Source organism: Lonchura striata, chromosome 8 (genome assembly GCF_046129695.1).
Source record: "Lonchura striata isolate bLonStr1 chromosome 8, bLonStr1.mat, whole genome shotgun sequence".
Taxonomy (NCBI): Eukaryota; Metazoa; Chordata; class Aves; order Passeriformes; family Estrildidae; genus Lonchura; species Lonchura striata.
The window spans coordinates 14724425-14738872 of NC_134610.1; the positions used below are offsets into that span (position 1 = coordinate 14724425).

At 45.4% G+C, this 14448-nt stretch overlaps 2 protein-coding genes across 3 annotated transcripts in view; both read left to right on the forward strand.

The window, feature by feature from the left end:
- SMARCAL1 (SNF2 related chromatin remodeling annealing helicase 1) overlaps nucleotides 1-6761 on the forward strand; it is a 34378-nt gene extending 27617 nt beyond the window's left edge. For both annotated transcript variants that reach the window (XM_021526184.2, XM_077784957.1), the window contains exons 12-17: nucleotides 660-730; nucleotides 2871-2973; nucleotides 3649-3831; nucleotides 4320-4420; nucleotides 5930-6026; nucleotides 6439-6761. In XM_021526184.2, coding sequence (XP_021381859.2) covers nucleotides 660-730; nucleotides 2871-2973; nucleotides 3649-3831; nucleotides 4320-4420; nucleotides 5930-6026; nucleotides 6439-6636 — 753 coding nt within the window. In that variant the 3' untranslated portion in view covers nucleotides 6637-6761. The remainder of the gene's footprint in view (nucleotides 1-659; nucleotides 731-2870; nucleotides 2974-3648; nucleotides 3832-4319; nucleotides 4421-5929; nucleotides 6027-6438) is intronic.
- Nucleotides 6762-10667: 3906 nt separating this feature from the next.
- Nucleotides 10668-13610, forward strand: RPL37A (ribosomal protein L37a). The gene is made up of 4 exons (XM_021526317.3): nucleotides 10668-10733; nucleotides 11634-11762; nucleotides 12728-12810; nucleotides 13452-13610. The coding sequence occupies exons 1-4, from the start codon at nucleotides 10731-10733 to the stop codon at nucleotides 13513-13515; spliced, it is 279 nt and encodes a 92-aa protein (XP_021381992.1). The 5' UTR covers nucleotides 10668-10730; the 3' UTR covers nucleotides 13516-13610.
- Nucleotides 13611-14448: the final 838 nt, after the last annotated feature.

Consider the following 14448-nt stretch of genomic DNA (forward strand, 5'->3'; position numbering starts at 1 on the left):
AAGGCACAGTTTTAAATGAGTGTACAGCACAATCAAAACTAGCTCAGCTTGATTTGCTTTTGATCTAAGTGGTCTACTTTGTCCCTTTGTGTGAAATACCATTTCCTCTTTTTTTTCTCTTGTTAGTAATTTCTAATTGTCTTTCATATCTCCTGCCTCTCTATTTACTCTCCTGTCTAGCTTTGCAATCTCATCCACCCTACAAAAACAGGCTTATTTGAGTTGTGAACAGAACAGTAGCCAAAAATGCGAAGGGTTTATTTTTGCTTTTCTTATTTGTTTTCCTTGTATGGGTGGAAAATGCTTGTTCTAGGCTTCTAGGTTGTTAATACATTTCTAGAAGAACTTAGGGGTTTTTCCTTGCCATTTTAGTTGGGACACATTTTCTCAACTACAACTGCATTTGTGATACACTTGTCATCCAACTCGTAGGAGTTGAGTGGGAGGTAGGGAGGGAGGTGTCAGGGCTGTGTGAGTATCTGCTATACCTAACGGCGAGTAGGAGACTCCCCCCGCCCCAGGCCTCTATTGTTGTGCTTTTTTAGGCTGATTTCTTTCCTAGCAAAGTGTTTATTGGCAGCAGGAGAAATACCAGATCTGTATGCAAGAAGGAGAAAAGGCATTTTTGAGACTCAAATTTGTCTCTCTTCCATCTACAGAAACAACAGGAGAAGGAAGGCCTTCTTGTCTACTTCAGCAGAACAGCAGAAGCTAAAATCGGCTCAGTCATGTAAGCTCCGTGTCACTGCTTCATTCTTGCCCAGTAAAATGTGGTTTTCTGCTGAGAACAGGGAGACAGTGCCTTAGAGATAACAGTGCAAGGACATGAAGCATAGCCTGAAGTTAGCCTAGAAAAACTTGATTGTAATTACAATGCACTAAACATTTTCTTCTCTTGGGATTCTTTGGCTGAATTAAGTCTTCTGGTTTCATTCCAGATACAAATCTAAACTGTCATTTGAATAATTTAAAATGACTTTGTGTTTCAGACTTGGATCAAATTCCCTGATCTGGACCCTTTTTTCAATTTAAGGAGCAGGGAAATAAGGAAACTAAAAGCATCAACAGAATTTGAGAAAACAAATGCTGCAGTTCTGCTGCAGCAGGAATCCTGAACCAAAAAGCTTATGATATGGACTTAGCTTTAGTTGTAGTGTGCTTTAAGAATCTCACAGCTCCTACTGAAGTTCTTGGCTCTTCCACAGGGCTCACATGGGATATCAGTAGTAAAATTTTTGTGCCACAGGTGTGCTTTAAACTCTCTTTTCCCTAGAAGTAATTTCTTTCTGTGCCCTTTCATCCTTAGCCTTTTTGCTGGAACTGCAAAGGAGTTGCTTTAGGTCATAGCATACCTTTCTAATAAGTAATATGGTAATATGAAAATGGTTTACTTTCTACAGCTCTCTGAATGTAAGGACCTACTGATGTGCACTGTGTGATTTCACAGTCACAGACCTTGCTGCAAAACTTGCTTGTTTGGCACAGAACTGTACTTCATAGTCCCAGCATTCATTTCTGTAGTAGAGTTTCTTCCTTTTATGTTAGTGAGCAGTTACAAGACTTTCATGTTTTTATTTCAGTTACAAGTGCAAACTGAATATAAAACCATAAAGTGCTGTTTATTTGACTCTCTAGTAGGAAGTAGTCCATTTTTTCCTGGGATTTAGTAGCATTTAAAATATCAGTTACTACAAGCTGCTAAGGTACAGTACCATCTAACTAATGATACTGTCCTATGATCATCAGCACTTCCTGTGTCTTACCCTTAATGACCCCTTATCCTCCATTGCTTCCACTGAAATGACTTGCCATTTGTTAAACAGAATGTGGGAATGAGATAACAAAATAATTGTGATGTGTTGGTTGGCATCCCCTTACTACTCTTTGCTTTGATACTTGTTTTCAAACGCTGCAGCCCCACTTCTCTCCCAGATTTCTTTGTTAAAATAATACTGTCATGTAATAGGTATCTGAATATTATGAGCCCTGCAAAGTTTTCTGCTATCTTAATACAGTGCTGGAAATCCTTCTTGGTCCTTTGTGACAGTTGCTGCTGACCTAGATGTGATGACTTTTGCAAAGGTCTTGGTATTCCTGATCTTCTCAACAACTTTGCTGTTCCAAAGAAAAAATTACTTCATCTGTATGGGCTTTTAAGTGCTCCTCAGGCTCCAGTTAACCTGGTTGTAATACAAGTTACTACCTAAAAATGGGTTCTATAGTTGTGTTGCTAGTCCATGGGAAAAGCTAGGATGTTTTCATTTAAGTCACTTAAAAGGAGCCTTGTTGCCTCTCATTGACCATTAGCCTATATGCATGTGGATAACTCTTAGAAATAGCTGACACATTTAGATATTTAAGCTGGAGTAAATTGTCAGTGGGAACCCTTGCAAGAAAAGGTATTTTTTCTGATCAATGTGTTTAGAGGTGTTTCTTCTGAAATTAAAGCAATCCCAAGTAAACTCGGGAAGTTAAACTGCACACAGATTAGTGTATTGTGATTGTGCAGAAGTTAGAAATACAAGATGAGTGAGTGAGATTGTAATTAAGTATAGATGACCTTTAGTTGATTGGTGTGGGATGTCATGTTCCAAGTAGGATATAATAAACTGATTCTCTTTGACACCCAAGTATAATGTAGGCAGCTGTCTGCCTGTGGTGAAGAAAAACTGAGGGAATTTTCCTTTCTGTATTTTAATCTAGAGAAGACTTGACTTGCTGCTTGCACTTTATTGCAGCTTTTTATGCCAGCCTGTTTCCTAGTGTTTGTGTATAGATGGGCAGTATCTTCAAAATTTGTTGTGAGCAAAGTCTGTATTCTCTCAGCACATAATTTTATAGTGTTTTGGTGTTTTTCCTTTTTCATGTAGAGAGTACATCCTGGAGTTACTGGAAAGTGGGAATAATAAATTCCTGGTGTTTGCGCATCACAAGATAATGCTGGATGCAGTAGCTGCAGAGTTGAAGAAGAAAGTAAGTGACTGACTGATTTGTCTTAACTTTATCACTGTTCCAGCTTCAAAGCTGTTGAACAGACCCCTGGATTTATGGCTGGTCAGATAGTTTAGGACAGTTAATGACAGAGATGATTTCTACTTGCTGTGCTTCTGAGTGTGCCCTTCACCAAGGGAGCTGAGCTGTCAGGGTGAATGCCTCACAGCATGCACTTTATATTATCTGAATGGCTTTTATTGTATTTAATGGTCTTTAATTCCACTGTCTGCCCTGGAGCTTGGGAATTCTTGTGTTGCCCTGTGTGGCTGTTGTTCTCCAGGCTTTTCTCAAAGGGAGAATGAGACTACCCAAGCCCACCATCCATGCCTGCCACCATCCCTGCCTGCCTGCACCTCTGTGGTGCTCTTACATTTTTGAACTAAGACACTGTAGGGAGAGTTGATAGACCTGTCAGTCATTTCTCTTGACTTCTCTTGTTTGTCTAACTTTTCATGTGAGATTTCCATAGATGCTTCTAAAGCATGTGGGGCAGTGTGAAGAATGATTTATGATAACGTTCCGGGCTATAATCCACAGTGGCACTGGTGACTTTGCTCAGTGGCAGCACTGGACATGGGATCCATTAAAACATGGAAGGAGTATACAGGAAGGGGGGCACCAGGTCTCTAAACAGCACCTTCTGCCTTTTCACAGCACATCGAGCACATTCGCATTGATGGCTCCACATCTTCAGCTGAGCGGCAGTCTCTGTGCCAGAAGTTCCAGCTGGCAGAGAAGCATGCTGTGGCTGTCCTTTCCCTTACTGCTGCAAACATGGGCCTGACACTGTCTGCTGCAGATCTGGTGGTGTTTGCAGAGCTCTTCTGGAACCCAGGGGTGAGTGTCCTGGAGGGGACAGTGGTGGGATGTTCCCTGGAGAGCAGAAACATTGCTGATTAGGAGATGTAATGGGCAGGCAACTTTCTCTAGGGTTTGTCTTTTTCTGATGTCTGCTGGCTCTGCAACCACAGGTGCCTGGGCTTGAACCTGTGAGGCTGGTTTACACAGCTTGCTGGCAGAGGAAGGTGGCACAAAAAGGAAACGCGCTTCTGTCTGTATTTGACAGAGCTCTTAAGGGTTTGCTCAGCCAACACTTGAAAGGGTCCATCATCAGTGCTGACCCTCTGATTTGGAAAACTGTTGAGTTCCTTTTGGGAACCTGGTGTACCAGATCACTTCTTGGCTTACTCTGAGAATACAGGTCTTAACAGGATCCAGGTAAGAAAGAGTTGCTAAGCAGAAGAAATGAGATCCTCTGTTCTCTGGTGCTTACACTGTTTCTCAGATGTTGTAGTTTTCACTTTTTGTGATGTTTTTACGTTAAGATTTTGATCCAAGCAGAAGATCGGGTACACCGAATTGGCCAGACCAGCTCTGTTAACATTCACTACCTGGTGGCTAAAGGCACAGCAGATGACTACTTATGGTAAGAAGTGAGAAGGACACTATGGTTCACCTTACGTGTGTTTCCCGTTTGTAACATATGTGGTGTGAGGGATTAATGCTAGTGCTGATTTCCACGGCCTGTGAGGGGGGGATCAATATGTGCCAGGGCCGCTGCAAACTGGTGACATGGCCTGGCTGCAGTGGACATGACTGAGTGGCTGACAGGCAGGAGGAATAAAAGCAGTTACCTGACAAAGAAAGGGCTCTCAAGAGAAATTCTGGGAGAGTTGATGCATTTAAAACCTTCATAATCTCTGTGTAAGGAGGAATTGTCTTAGATGCCAGCCCAGAACATTCCTGTGCTAGGGTACTGTAAAGTGCTGAAACTCAAACAAAGTCAGCAGTCACTGGAGATAGTTCAGTGTATTGTAGATCAGTTCTGAGGAGCAGTCTGGCTGCTGTGTGCTTGGACTGGGAGCTGTGGAGGAGGACTATACTGTTGCCTTCCTCTTGCTCTTCAGTGAGCCCTTCAAATAGATTAAAAAGGTGCTGTTGACTCACCTCTGGATAGTTGTGGTATGAGGCTTTTTGGCTCCAGTGAGAGTTACCAGTGGACATTAGTCCTTAGGGCTGGGGAATCTGACATTTGGGGGTAGGCAGGATCTGAGGAATCTTTAGTGCTGCAAGGGAGCTGACCTGCAAATGATGACAAGAAATTACCCACCAGCTGCTTCATTTAAAGGCCAAAATTACATCTTTATTACCTTGTTTAAAGGAATGAATGCACTAAGTGAACTTGTGCAGTTCCCAGAATATCATGATGGCAAGTAATTATAACTCTACAATGCAAGGATCTGGAAACTGATGCATCACCCAAATTTCATGGAAAGTTAATGACAGTAATTCTGCCTTTATTTGTGAAATGCTGTCTGTGTAGTCATTAGTGCTTAATGGGGAAGAAATATGGTTCTCGAAAGGACAGTGGCATCTTTTTAAAGACAAGATAAAGAACAAGAGGACGAGGCTACTTGGTAAATGCACTGATTGTGCTGTGGCCTTGGCATCTTTCAGTGTCCAGTGTGCAGGTGTGGCTGGGACCTCTCAGCCTCTTGGGCCAGTGACAGATTCTTCCTCCTGCTGTATATTGGAGGTTATCCTTGAAATGCTGCTGCATCTGTTGTTGGGGTTTACCATTGCTTGCCTTGGAGGCTGAGCACATAGGCTACTAGGAGTTCTTTTAGCTGCATTTTCTTGGTCTGACTTCATACCACTGGAGTTGCCTCAGTCATCTAGTTTCTCTATTGGATGTATGTGTTCTCCAAATGTTTATAGCCCCAAATCCTCTAATTGTTACTAATTTAATTGATTGATATCTCAAGACAGTATACAGTGACTATAACCAAGAGCAGGACAGGTCAAGGAAACAACAAAGTTGGTAGAAAAGCCATTTTGCTTCCCAGCTGTATCCTTTTTTAATCTACACATAGTAAATGAAGCAGTGTCCTTGATTTTTTTTTTCCTTTCAGTAATATCTGTTTATCATTCCTAGGCCATTGATTCAGGAGAAGATCAAAGTGCTGGGTGAAGCTGGTCTTTCAGAAGCCAATTTCTCTGAAACAGCTGAGTCAACTAATTACTGTCCTAAGGTAATTGACCTGAAAGAATATTGGTGGTCCCTGGGAGAGGCTGAACGGGCTTTGGCTTGTGTACATCTAGATTGGCACAGGTGGCCTTACACCTGTTCTGCCTTTAATGTCACAGACCAGATTGTTCAGCTCCTCCCAGGATCCACACCTCGGCTTGGACTCTCCACAGGAATTCCAAGCCTGCTATTTGCAAGACCTGTTAGCATCCATGACATATATGTATGTCTTTGAGTATATAATGTATGAGATACATATGGGTATGTGTCATGGATGAGATACGTATGGGTATGCAGCATGTAAGTTATGATCTATACACACATGTGCACTGTATAAAGGGAGTGTCCTCTGATTTTGCTCACTATGTTTTGCATAACAGTGTGGATGCAGATCATGTTCTCTTCTGTTTCTTCAGACAGACCCAAAGCAGAAGACAATCTACGACCTTTTCCAAAAGACCTTCTCTGAGAGCAGAGATGATGCTGATGATGTTTTGTTTTTGGAGGCAGCTGATGCTGGCTGTGAGTTTGACTCTGGCAGTGCCTTGCAAGACAGAGAAGCGGAGACATGTTCAGTGAGTCCAAAAAAAAAGCGGCGTATTGAGGAAGTGTAAATTGTGACAGCTAAAGATGGCAGCTAAGAGAGATTTTTTTTTTAATTAAAAAAAAAAAAAAAAACAAAAGCAATCACATATTATTTTTTGATTTTTTGAAAATAAAATATTTGAAGTTTTCTGTATGTCTGGCATGTTTCATCTCAAAGGATGAGAAGGCAGTCTGACAGTGTGACAGATGTGCAGCATACACCTGGCAGCTGCAGGGTTTGCAGTCCTGGTTTTGTTGATGACTGAATGGACACAGGCAAGTATCATCCTGCTGTATTTCAGCATGTCAGCTTCCACAGTTGTTTTGTTTAAAAAGCAGATAATGGCTGTCTGTCCCCAGGGTAGAACTCTTGAGAAAACCAACTCATCAGCAGCTGCAGAGTTTTCCATTTCCAAAAGTCTGTATTTCTAGGAGTTTGTTCATTGGCAAATTGGGCTATTACTTGGATCACTCACAGACTGGCTCTTGGGTATTCTGTTTGGCCATGAAGAAAAAAGATCCAAACAGATATTGATGTTTCGTGGGGGTGGGGAAGAAGAGGGCAAAGAGGAAGTTACCACCTTGGAGCTAAGTAATGTAGCTGTGTGCCAATAAGTGTGCATTGCCTGTTTTAGGCACGTATTCCTCTGCACACTCCTCTCTAGCCTTGTGCTGAATATTAGGACCTGTTCCATGGTATGTGCTTCTGTCAGTGGGGGGTGAAGCTTGTGCTGACTGCCAGAGATTAACCTGACTTCTCAGGGAGATGGCGTGGGTGGGTGTGTGTTTTCTTCAAGATTTGACTGATTTCTACAGGTGAATGAGGAAAAGAGGACACAGGCATACTATTGCTCTTGTTTTGAAAGAAACCGATTCTGGACTGAACTGTTTAAATAGCAAGTTGTTCTAAGTTGTGATTCACAAGCTTTTGCTACTTTCTCTATTTTAGCATTCCATCTCCCACTTAACTGTGTTTTACAGCTGTAGTCTGTAGAAAAGGTGGCAAACTGAAGGCTTCCATTTAGCTCCTGGAGGCCAGTAGCTAATGTGCTGTGGAGCTGAGGTGCTCGGTTCTGTGCAGATACCACAGTGACAAAAATACCTCTCTTGCAAGGCAGATGAGAAAAATGTTTGTGCTGTAAGATCAACCTAGTAACATTAGGTATTTTTTCCTGCATTGAAGGGTTTGATTGTTCCATTTTCAGCTGGTGTCGTCATGGAAATGCCCCACAGGCTGCGTGTACAATTGTGCTGGGTGGAGAGCTGCTTTTCATTAGAGACTGCAGATGGTGCTTTGGGGTGTGAGCAGTAGCAAGGGCTGTTGTGACTGGGGGCAGCTGGAGGAAATGCTTTATCTCTGGGTTTGAGGCTGAGAGATAACCATCACTCTCTTACTTCAACAGCTGCCCAGGTGATGAAGACACACTTTTTGACATTTTTAAATATCTGTCATCTTGGACACAGGGTATTTAATCTGTCTGTAGGATGAGTGATCTTTCTACTTGCAAAGTGGGTTGTTCTGAGTAAGGGGTGAGAAATGTTGCTGTCTGCTGACTGAAAAAAAAAAGAAGCAAAAGGCATTATTTGTGTACCTATATTGTTGTTTCCTATAGGAGTAATTCTCTTCTTTGTAAAGCTGCAACTATTTCAAAACAGTACTTTCCTAAGATATACTGAAAGTACCCTTGAAGAATTCTGCTTCTTATTATCTTGATTCATCTTGTTGTTATGTTGATAAATCCCAGCCCTGCTAGAGGAATGCTAGGTGAAACTTCCCTTTCTTATGACCCATAAAATCTCAGCTGGTTTTCTGCCCAGATACAGAGGTTTTTCAAGAGATCCTGAGATCCACTTTATCCTTTAGTACATGAAAAAGGGGAGAAGGACCTTGCAGCAAAGTGCTGTTAGTGATTACTTCAAGGGACTGGAGGCACTGCAGGCCTTACCCAATGGCACCATTAGTCCATCATTAATATGGTGAGGAGGTGGCAGGGCAGCTGGCAGCAGGCTCAGACAGGATCTCCAAGGCTTGCTGACATCATCTCCGAGGCAGTGTGTAGGATGCCAGTGAGACCCACAGCAGGCACAGGAACACGGAGCACTCCTGGGGCTTCTTGAACCTGACAGCTGAAGATAATAGAGCTGTATCCTTTTGGCATTATCTAAAACCAGTACAGGAAAGAGAAGGACCCATCTTATAGGATCTTAGAGCACCTTACTGTGGCTGGTTGCCTGCTTGTACACCTGCATTGGAGAAAGGTGTGTTTTCAAGAAGGATGCTAAAACAGCAACAACAGATTAAAATACATCAACAATAAGCTGGAGCAGTTCCAACTAAGTATTCTGTGTGCCCCAGGCTGGCTAGCTTTATGAGCTGAAAAGGGGATGGACTATGAAGGAAGGCATGGCTGTGCTGGCCTGTGTCCTTCATCTTCTCAGTCCCTTGGAAATGTGTGTGTACTCTGGCAGCACTGGGAATGGCTGTCAGCCAGGGCAGCTGGGTTTGGTTGTTGCCAGAGCTGCCTGTGACACTGGTAGGTGATGGATATGACCATGTGCTGTACTGTCACAGCAAACCTGAACTCAGTAGATACAGACCAGAGAATAAGAGTAAATTCTCTGGATATGTTAGCTGACAATTTATATATTTTTTTAACTATATCATCACTAGGTAGCCAAAGGAAATAACTTTTCTGTTTTCTAATACATTGGTATCAAAGCTGTATCCTGTGAGTCATCATGGTGACGAGGATCTGAAAAGGGCAGATATATTCGTAGGATATATCAAATGAAATTTTGATTCAGCTAAGGGAGATAAAAATACCATTGCCTAAAGTCTTGCTGAGCCCTCATCTGAGACATTGCTCTGGCCCACCAGCTCCCAGAAGAGCTTGCAGGGATGATCAGGGAATGGGGAGCCTGGCATAACAGAGAGAATTAAAAATGTCGGTGTTTAAACCCTGAGAGCAAAAGCCAAGAAGGAATGTGACATCTGGTCATGAGCATCTCTTAAAGTACAGATCCCAGCCAGGGACAGTAACAGTGGCTGGATACACTCGATTCCTTGATTCGCTCTTAACTAAACAGACTGCAAGTGAAGGGTGCTGTCATTGCTTGAGGCAGCCAGGGTGGGTTCGGAGGAAAACTACCTGCAACAATGACGTGGGGACGGTTTTAGTCCGGCCCTCTCCTGGCAGGAGGGGATGAACCGTAGCTGGCTCTGCACGTGGAAAACTCTCATGGTACTGGATTACATTTCCTAATGGAGGTTAATGGGTTGCTAATCCCTTTACAAGCATTGCAGCTCGGTGGCACTGGTGTATTTTCCCCTCTGTGTTTTGGTGCTGGGAGTCACCTCTGAAGCAGAACATGCGGGCTTTCAGGGCTGATGATTTCAGCACTGGGTAACCCCAAGGAAAATAGGAAGTTGCCTTAACCTGACCTGATGCCAAAACTGTTGAAACCTCATAGTTTAAGGCTGGTATGTTTTATGATAGGAATTCATCCTCGCTGATTTTTATATATATTATTATTTACTTTTTCTGCAGTTGTGGACGTTTCCTGTCCCTGTTTTGATATCCACCTGCAGCTTATTCTCTTTAAAAACCAGGTGAGTGAATGAAACGCCCTTCTCTGCTGTGACTTCCTTCGGTGGAAACCCAGGAATCTGAGCTCGGAAGTGTCTCCAGGGAGGGAGCCTGCAGACGTTCCCTGAGCAGCAGCGCAGCGCCCGTGCCGGGCGGCTGTGAGCCCGTGCCGGGCGGCTGTGAGCCCGTGCCGGGCGGCCGTCAGTGCCTGCCCGGCGGCTGTCGGTGCTTCCGGCGGGCTGCCGGCCCCTGCCCGGCGGCTGTCGGTGCTTCCGGCGGGCTGTCGGCCCCTGCCCGGCGGCTGCCGGCCCCTGCCCGGCGGCTGTCGGTGCTTCCGGCGGGCTGCCGGCCCCTGCCCGGCGGCTGTCGGTGCTTCCGGCGGGCTGCCGGCCCCTGCCCGCGGCAGTGCCGGCTCCGCAGCGCAGCCCGCCCTCGGCCCGCCCGGGCCGCGCCCCGTCCCCGCGTCACGTCCGCCCGCGCCGGCCCGCCCGCGCCTGCGCACTGCGGCTCCCTCTCCGCGTCGGCGCCGACGGAAGATGGTGAGTGAGGCCGGGCCCGTCCGCCGCCATCCGCAGCCATCCGCACCGGGACCGCCGCGCTGAGCCCGGGGGGCAGCGCGGAGCCGGGGCCGGGGGTGCGCCGCGTTCCCGAGCCGGCTCCGGCCCCGCGCTGCGCTGTGACAGCGGCGCGCTGGGTGCGGGCGGCCGCGGGGAGGCGGCCTGGGTTCGGGGAATGGCAGCCGGGACAGGGGCGGCAGCGCTCCGTGCCGCCGCCGGCCCGCCCCGGCACGGACGGGGCTCTGCCCGGCCTCGGCGCCCCGGCAGGAGCTGCGGGGCTGCAGCAGCGCCAGCACGGTGGCGTTTGATCGGGAATGCTGATGGGGAGCGCAGCGACTGGAGGGCTGGAACAGCTCTCATCAGCACGGGCTGAGGGAGTTGGGCCTGGTCAGCCTCAGAAGAGGCGATTGAGAGGGGATCTCATTATATAAATATATAAATATAAAATAGCGTACGAGTATCTAAAGGTCTGTCAGGAGGCAGGAGCCAGGCTCTTCTCGGCTGTGCCAAGCAGAAGCACTTCGGTGCACCTGAGCACGGGGGAGAACTTTGTGTGCAGTGAGCGAGCCCTGGGTGGGCTGCGCAGACAGGCTGCGGCGTCTCCCTCAGTGCAGATGCTCAGGAGCCGCCTGGGTGCAGTCCTGTGCCGTGTGCTCCAGGCCGATCCTGCTTGAGCTGGGAGGTTGCACCAGGTGGCCACTGCGGTTCCTTCCAGCCCGACCCATTCCCTGACGCTGTGAATACTCAGTTTTCCCAGCAGCAGGGGAGGCTGCAGCCCGGCTGTAAGGGTGCTCAGCACCAGCTGCCGTGGTGGGAGAGGGGAGCGGTGAGGGGAAAGCGTTTCTGTAGAGCTGCAGCTCATTCTGGGTTGCCTCCCAACAGGCCAAGCGCACCAAGAAGGTCGGGATCGTGGGTAAATATGGGACCCGTTACGGTGCGTCCCTTAGGAAAATGGTGAAGAAGATTGAAATCAGCCAGCATGCCAAGTACACCTGCTCCTTCTGTGGCAAGGTGAGAGATCTCCTTCCCCTTCCAAAACTCTTTAAAAATTACATTGTTATTGATGCTAGAAAGGTGATATGATGCTTCATTAATTTTTGTACTGAAGTGAAACATGCCTAATTCCAAGACAGGGACTAGTGTATAGTGAGCTTTGGGTTACTGTTGGCAGTTCTTGAAAAAGAGAGTAGACATTTCAAATATATGTTTAGTAGTAGCTAAATGAAAACAAACATTATTACATTTCATTATGCAAAAGAGTGAGTGATGTTGCCATATGATATGTTCTACATAATTAATAAAATACACCAGACAGAATTAAAGCAATTATTATCTTATGTTTTTATTGTTATCTGTAGAGTAGTAATCTTTAAATTGTCTGGAAATTTAAAAATATTTTCATCATGGGGTTTTTTTTTTTGCTTTGATTTGTTGTTGGGTTTTTGTTTGTTTTTAACTTACTGCTTTTCTCATATGAAGTGAGAATGTTCTTAGTCTTGTCTGCAGAGCTGCCTAAATCAGGCAGGGGTGTAGGCAAACTTACTGTCACCTCTGCAAGGTGATGGATACCAGCATGGGGGAGGGAATTCCATACCCGCCACTCACTCTTTAGATGCTGCTGGAAGTGGGTCTGGGTTGGCAAGCTGGGCTTGCCCAGGTAGTCCTGGGAACAGGGGTGTTACATGAGCACCAAACCAGGTGAGAATATCAGTTGTTAGAACCAAGGTAGCTCCTTACTATTTTTCTCCTTCAAAATAAGCTGAAGTTTTGATGGTGCCTTCAGAAGTGACCCAGTTCATACCTGAATGGAAAAGTGTTTCAGAAGAGTCTGCAGAATTTGAGTAAAAGGATTTTCTGTTCCTTTCTTGTCTAAACATGGCTTATAGGAGTCATGTGAAGGCCTTGCCTAAAGTTTCTTGTTTGACTTTTTGAGCTGATAGTGACTTTTATTTTTTCTTTTTTTTCTTCTGTTCCAGACCAAAATGAAGAGGAAGGCTGTGGGTATCTGGCACTGTGGATCCTGCATGAAGACAGTTGCTGGTGGTGCCTGGACTTACAAGTAAGGAAATGAAGAAACTCCAGTCAACATTTATTCTCACATAGCTGTGTTATTACACAGCTTTTGACTTTTTATCTTTTTCTTTCTTCAAATTTTGATCTACTAATCATTAAGTATATCTGTCTTGAGATAGTAATGGGGGAAGTCTCCTGTTCTCTTAAAATTTGATTGCTGTGTATCAAAGTCAATTTGATTGCTGTTCTTTGCAATAGGCAAAGTCAGATTTATTCCAAGAAAATTTATTTTCATGTTTTCCTTTCATTGTAAAAGCAGATAATTCAATCATAATAGCCTTTATTGTGAGGATGCTGTTGCTTACTCTCCTTCTGAGCTCCTTCCCCCCCAGTTCTGTAGAAGACACTCATACCCCACGCGTAGCAGTCGTGAGGGATCTGAGCCCACACGTTGGTGCACGTGGTCAGTGCATGACTGGGAGATTTGGGTTGGGATGTAGCCTGTGAAGTTCCATGTGCTTTGTGGATCCAGGCCTACGCTTTGTTAGGAAAATAAAAGTGGAGTTAGGCCCTGTTGGACAGCACAGTCAGATGATAACAATTTGAAATGATAAGTGCTTTCTCAAAAATAAACAACACCAGCACAGTTGTTCTGCCACATGTAAATGACTCTGCTTCTTCCTCCAGTACCACCTCTGCAGTGACAGTCAAATCTGCCATCAGAAGACTGAAGGAACTGAAAGACCAGTAGAAGCTACTTCCTGTTCTCCTTGTGAAACATCCTTTTTTCTCCACTGTCAAGATCTGTCCTTTTATTAATAAAAGGGCGATGATGGTGTGGAATAATTTTTGTCTTTTCTGCTTGAAGTCCAGTCTGTTATGTATGGTGAGTGCCAGGTGCCCACCCAAACTGCCCCATCACTGCCTTCCTCTACTGGACAAGGGAGAGAAATTATAATAAAGGTCTGTGGGTGGGATAAGGGCAGGGAGAGATCCCTCACCAGCTACTGTCATGGGAAAAACAGACCTGACTTGAGGAAACCAGTGTAATTTATTAACAATTGTTTCAGAGTAGGACAATGAGAAATAAAACCAAATATTAATTCCAATCACCCCTCCCTTCTTTCCAGGCTCAGCTTTACTCTTGATTTAGTTGCCCTCTGCAGCAGCTGCACGGGGGGATGAGGAATGGGGGCTGAGTCCATCACATGCTGACTCTGCTGCTCCATCTTCCTCAGGGGGAGGGCTCCTCTCAATTCCTCTGCTCCAGCGTGGGTCCCTCATGGTGTCACAAGTTGTGCCAGCCAACCTGCTCTAGCATGGGCTCCTGGGCTCCTCTGCAGGGCACAGGTCCTGCCATGGGCCTGCTCCACTGTAGGCTTCCTATGGTGTCACAGCCCTGCTTCAGCACGGAGCCCTCCATGGGCTGTAGGACTGGGATGGCAAATTTGTTTAAGAATAATTTGGTTGCAGTGGAATGGAGGTATGTAGCTGTTTTGGTTAGTTATAGAAATAACAACATAGAAGTATAAAAAATACATACATAAGCAAGTAATGAGAAAGGGATTAAAAAAAAAGGGAAAGGGATAAAAAAAGGGAGACAAAAACCACTACCACCCTTGGGTCCAATGACAAGACTTGATTGTGGGTGACTGCAATGCCCCTTGGTCAAGGTGATGGTCAC

What these genes read in the sequence shown, in the direction of transcription:
- RPL37A (XM_021526317.3), top strand. An exon ending in CCTGCTCCTTCTGTGGCAAG is followed by an intron (nt 11,763 to 12,727) that starts GTGAGAGATCTC and finishes CTTCTGTTCCAG; the next exon opens with ACCAAAATGAAGAGGAAGGC. An exon ending in GGTGGTGCCTGGACTTACAA is followed by an intron (nt 12,811 to 13,451) that starts GTAAGGAAATGA and finishes TTCTTCCTCCAG; the next exon opens with TACCACCTCTGCAGTGACAG.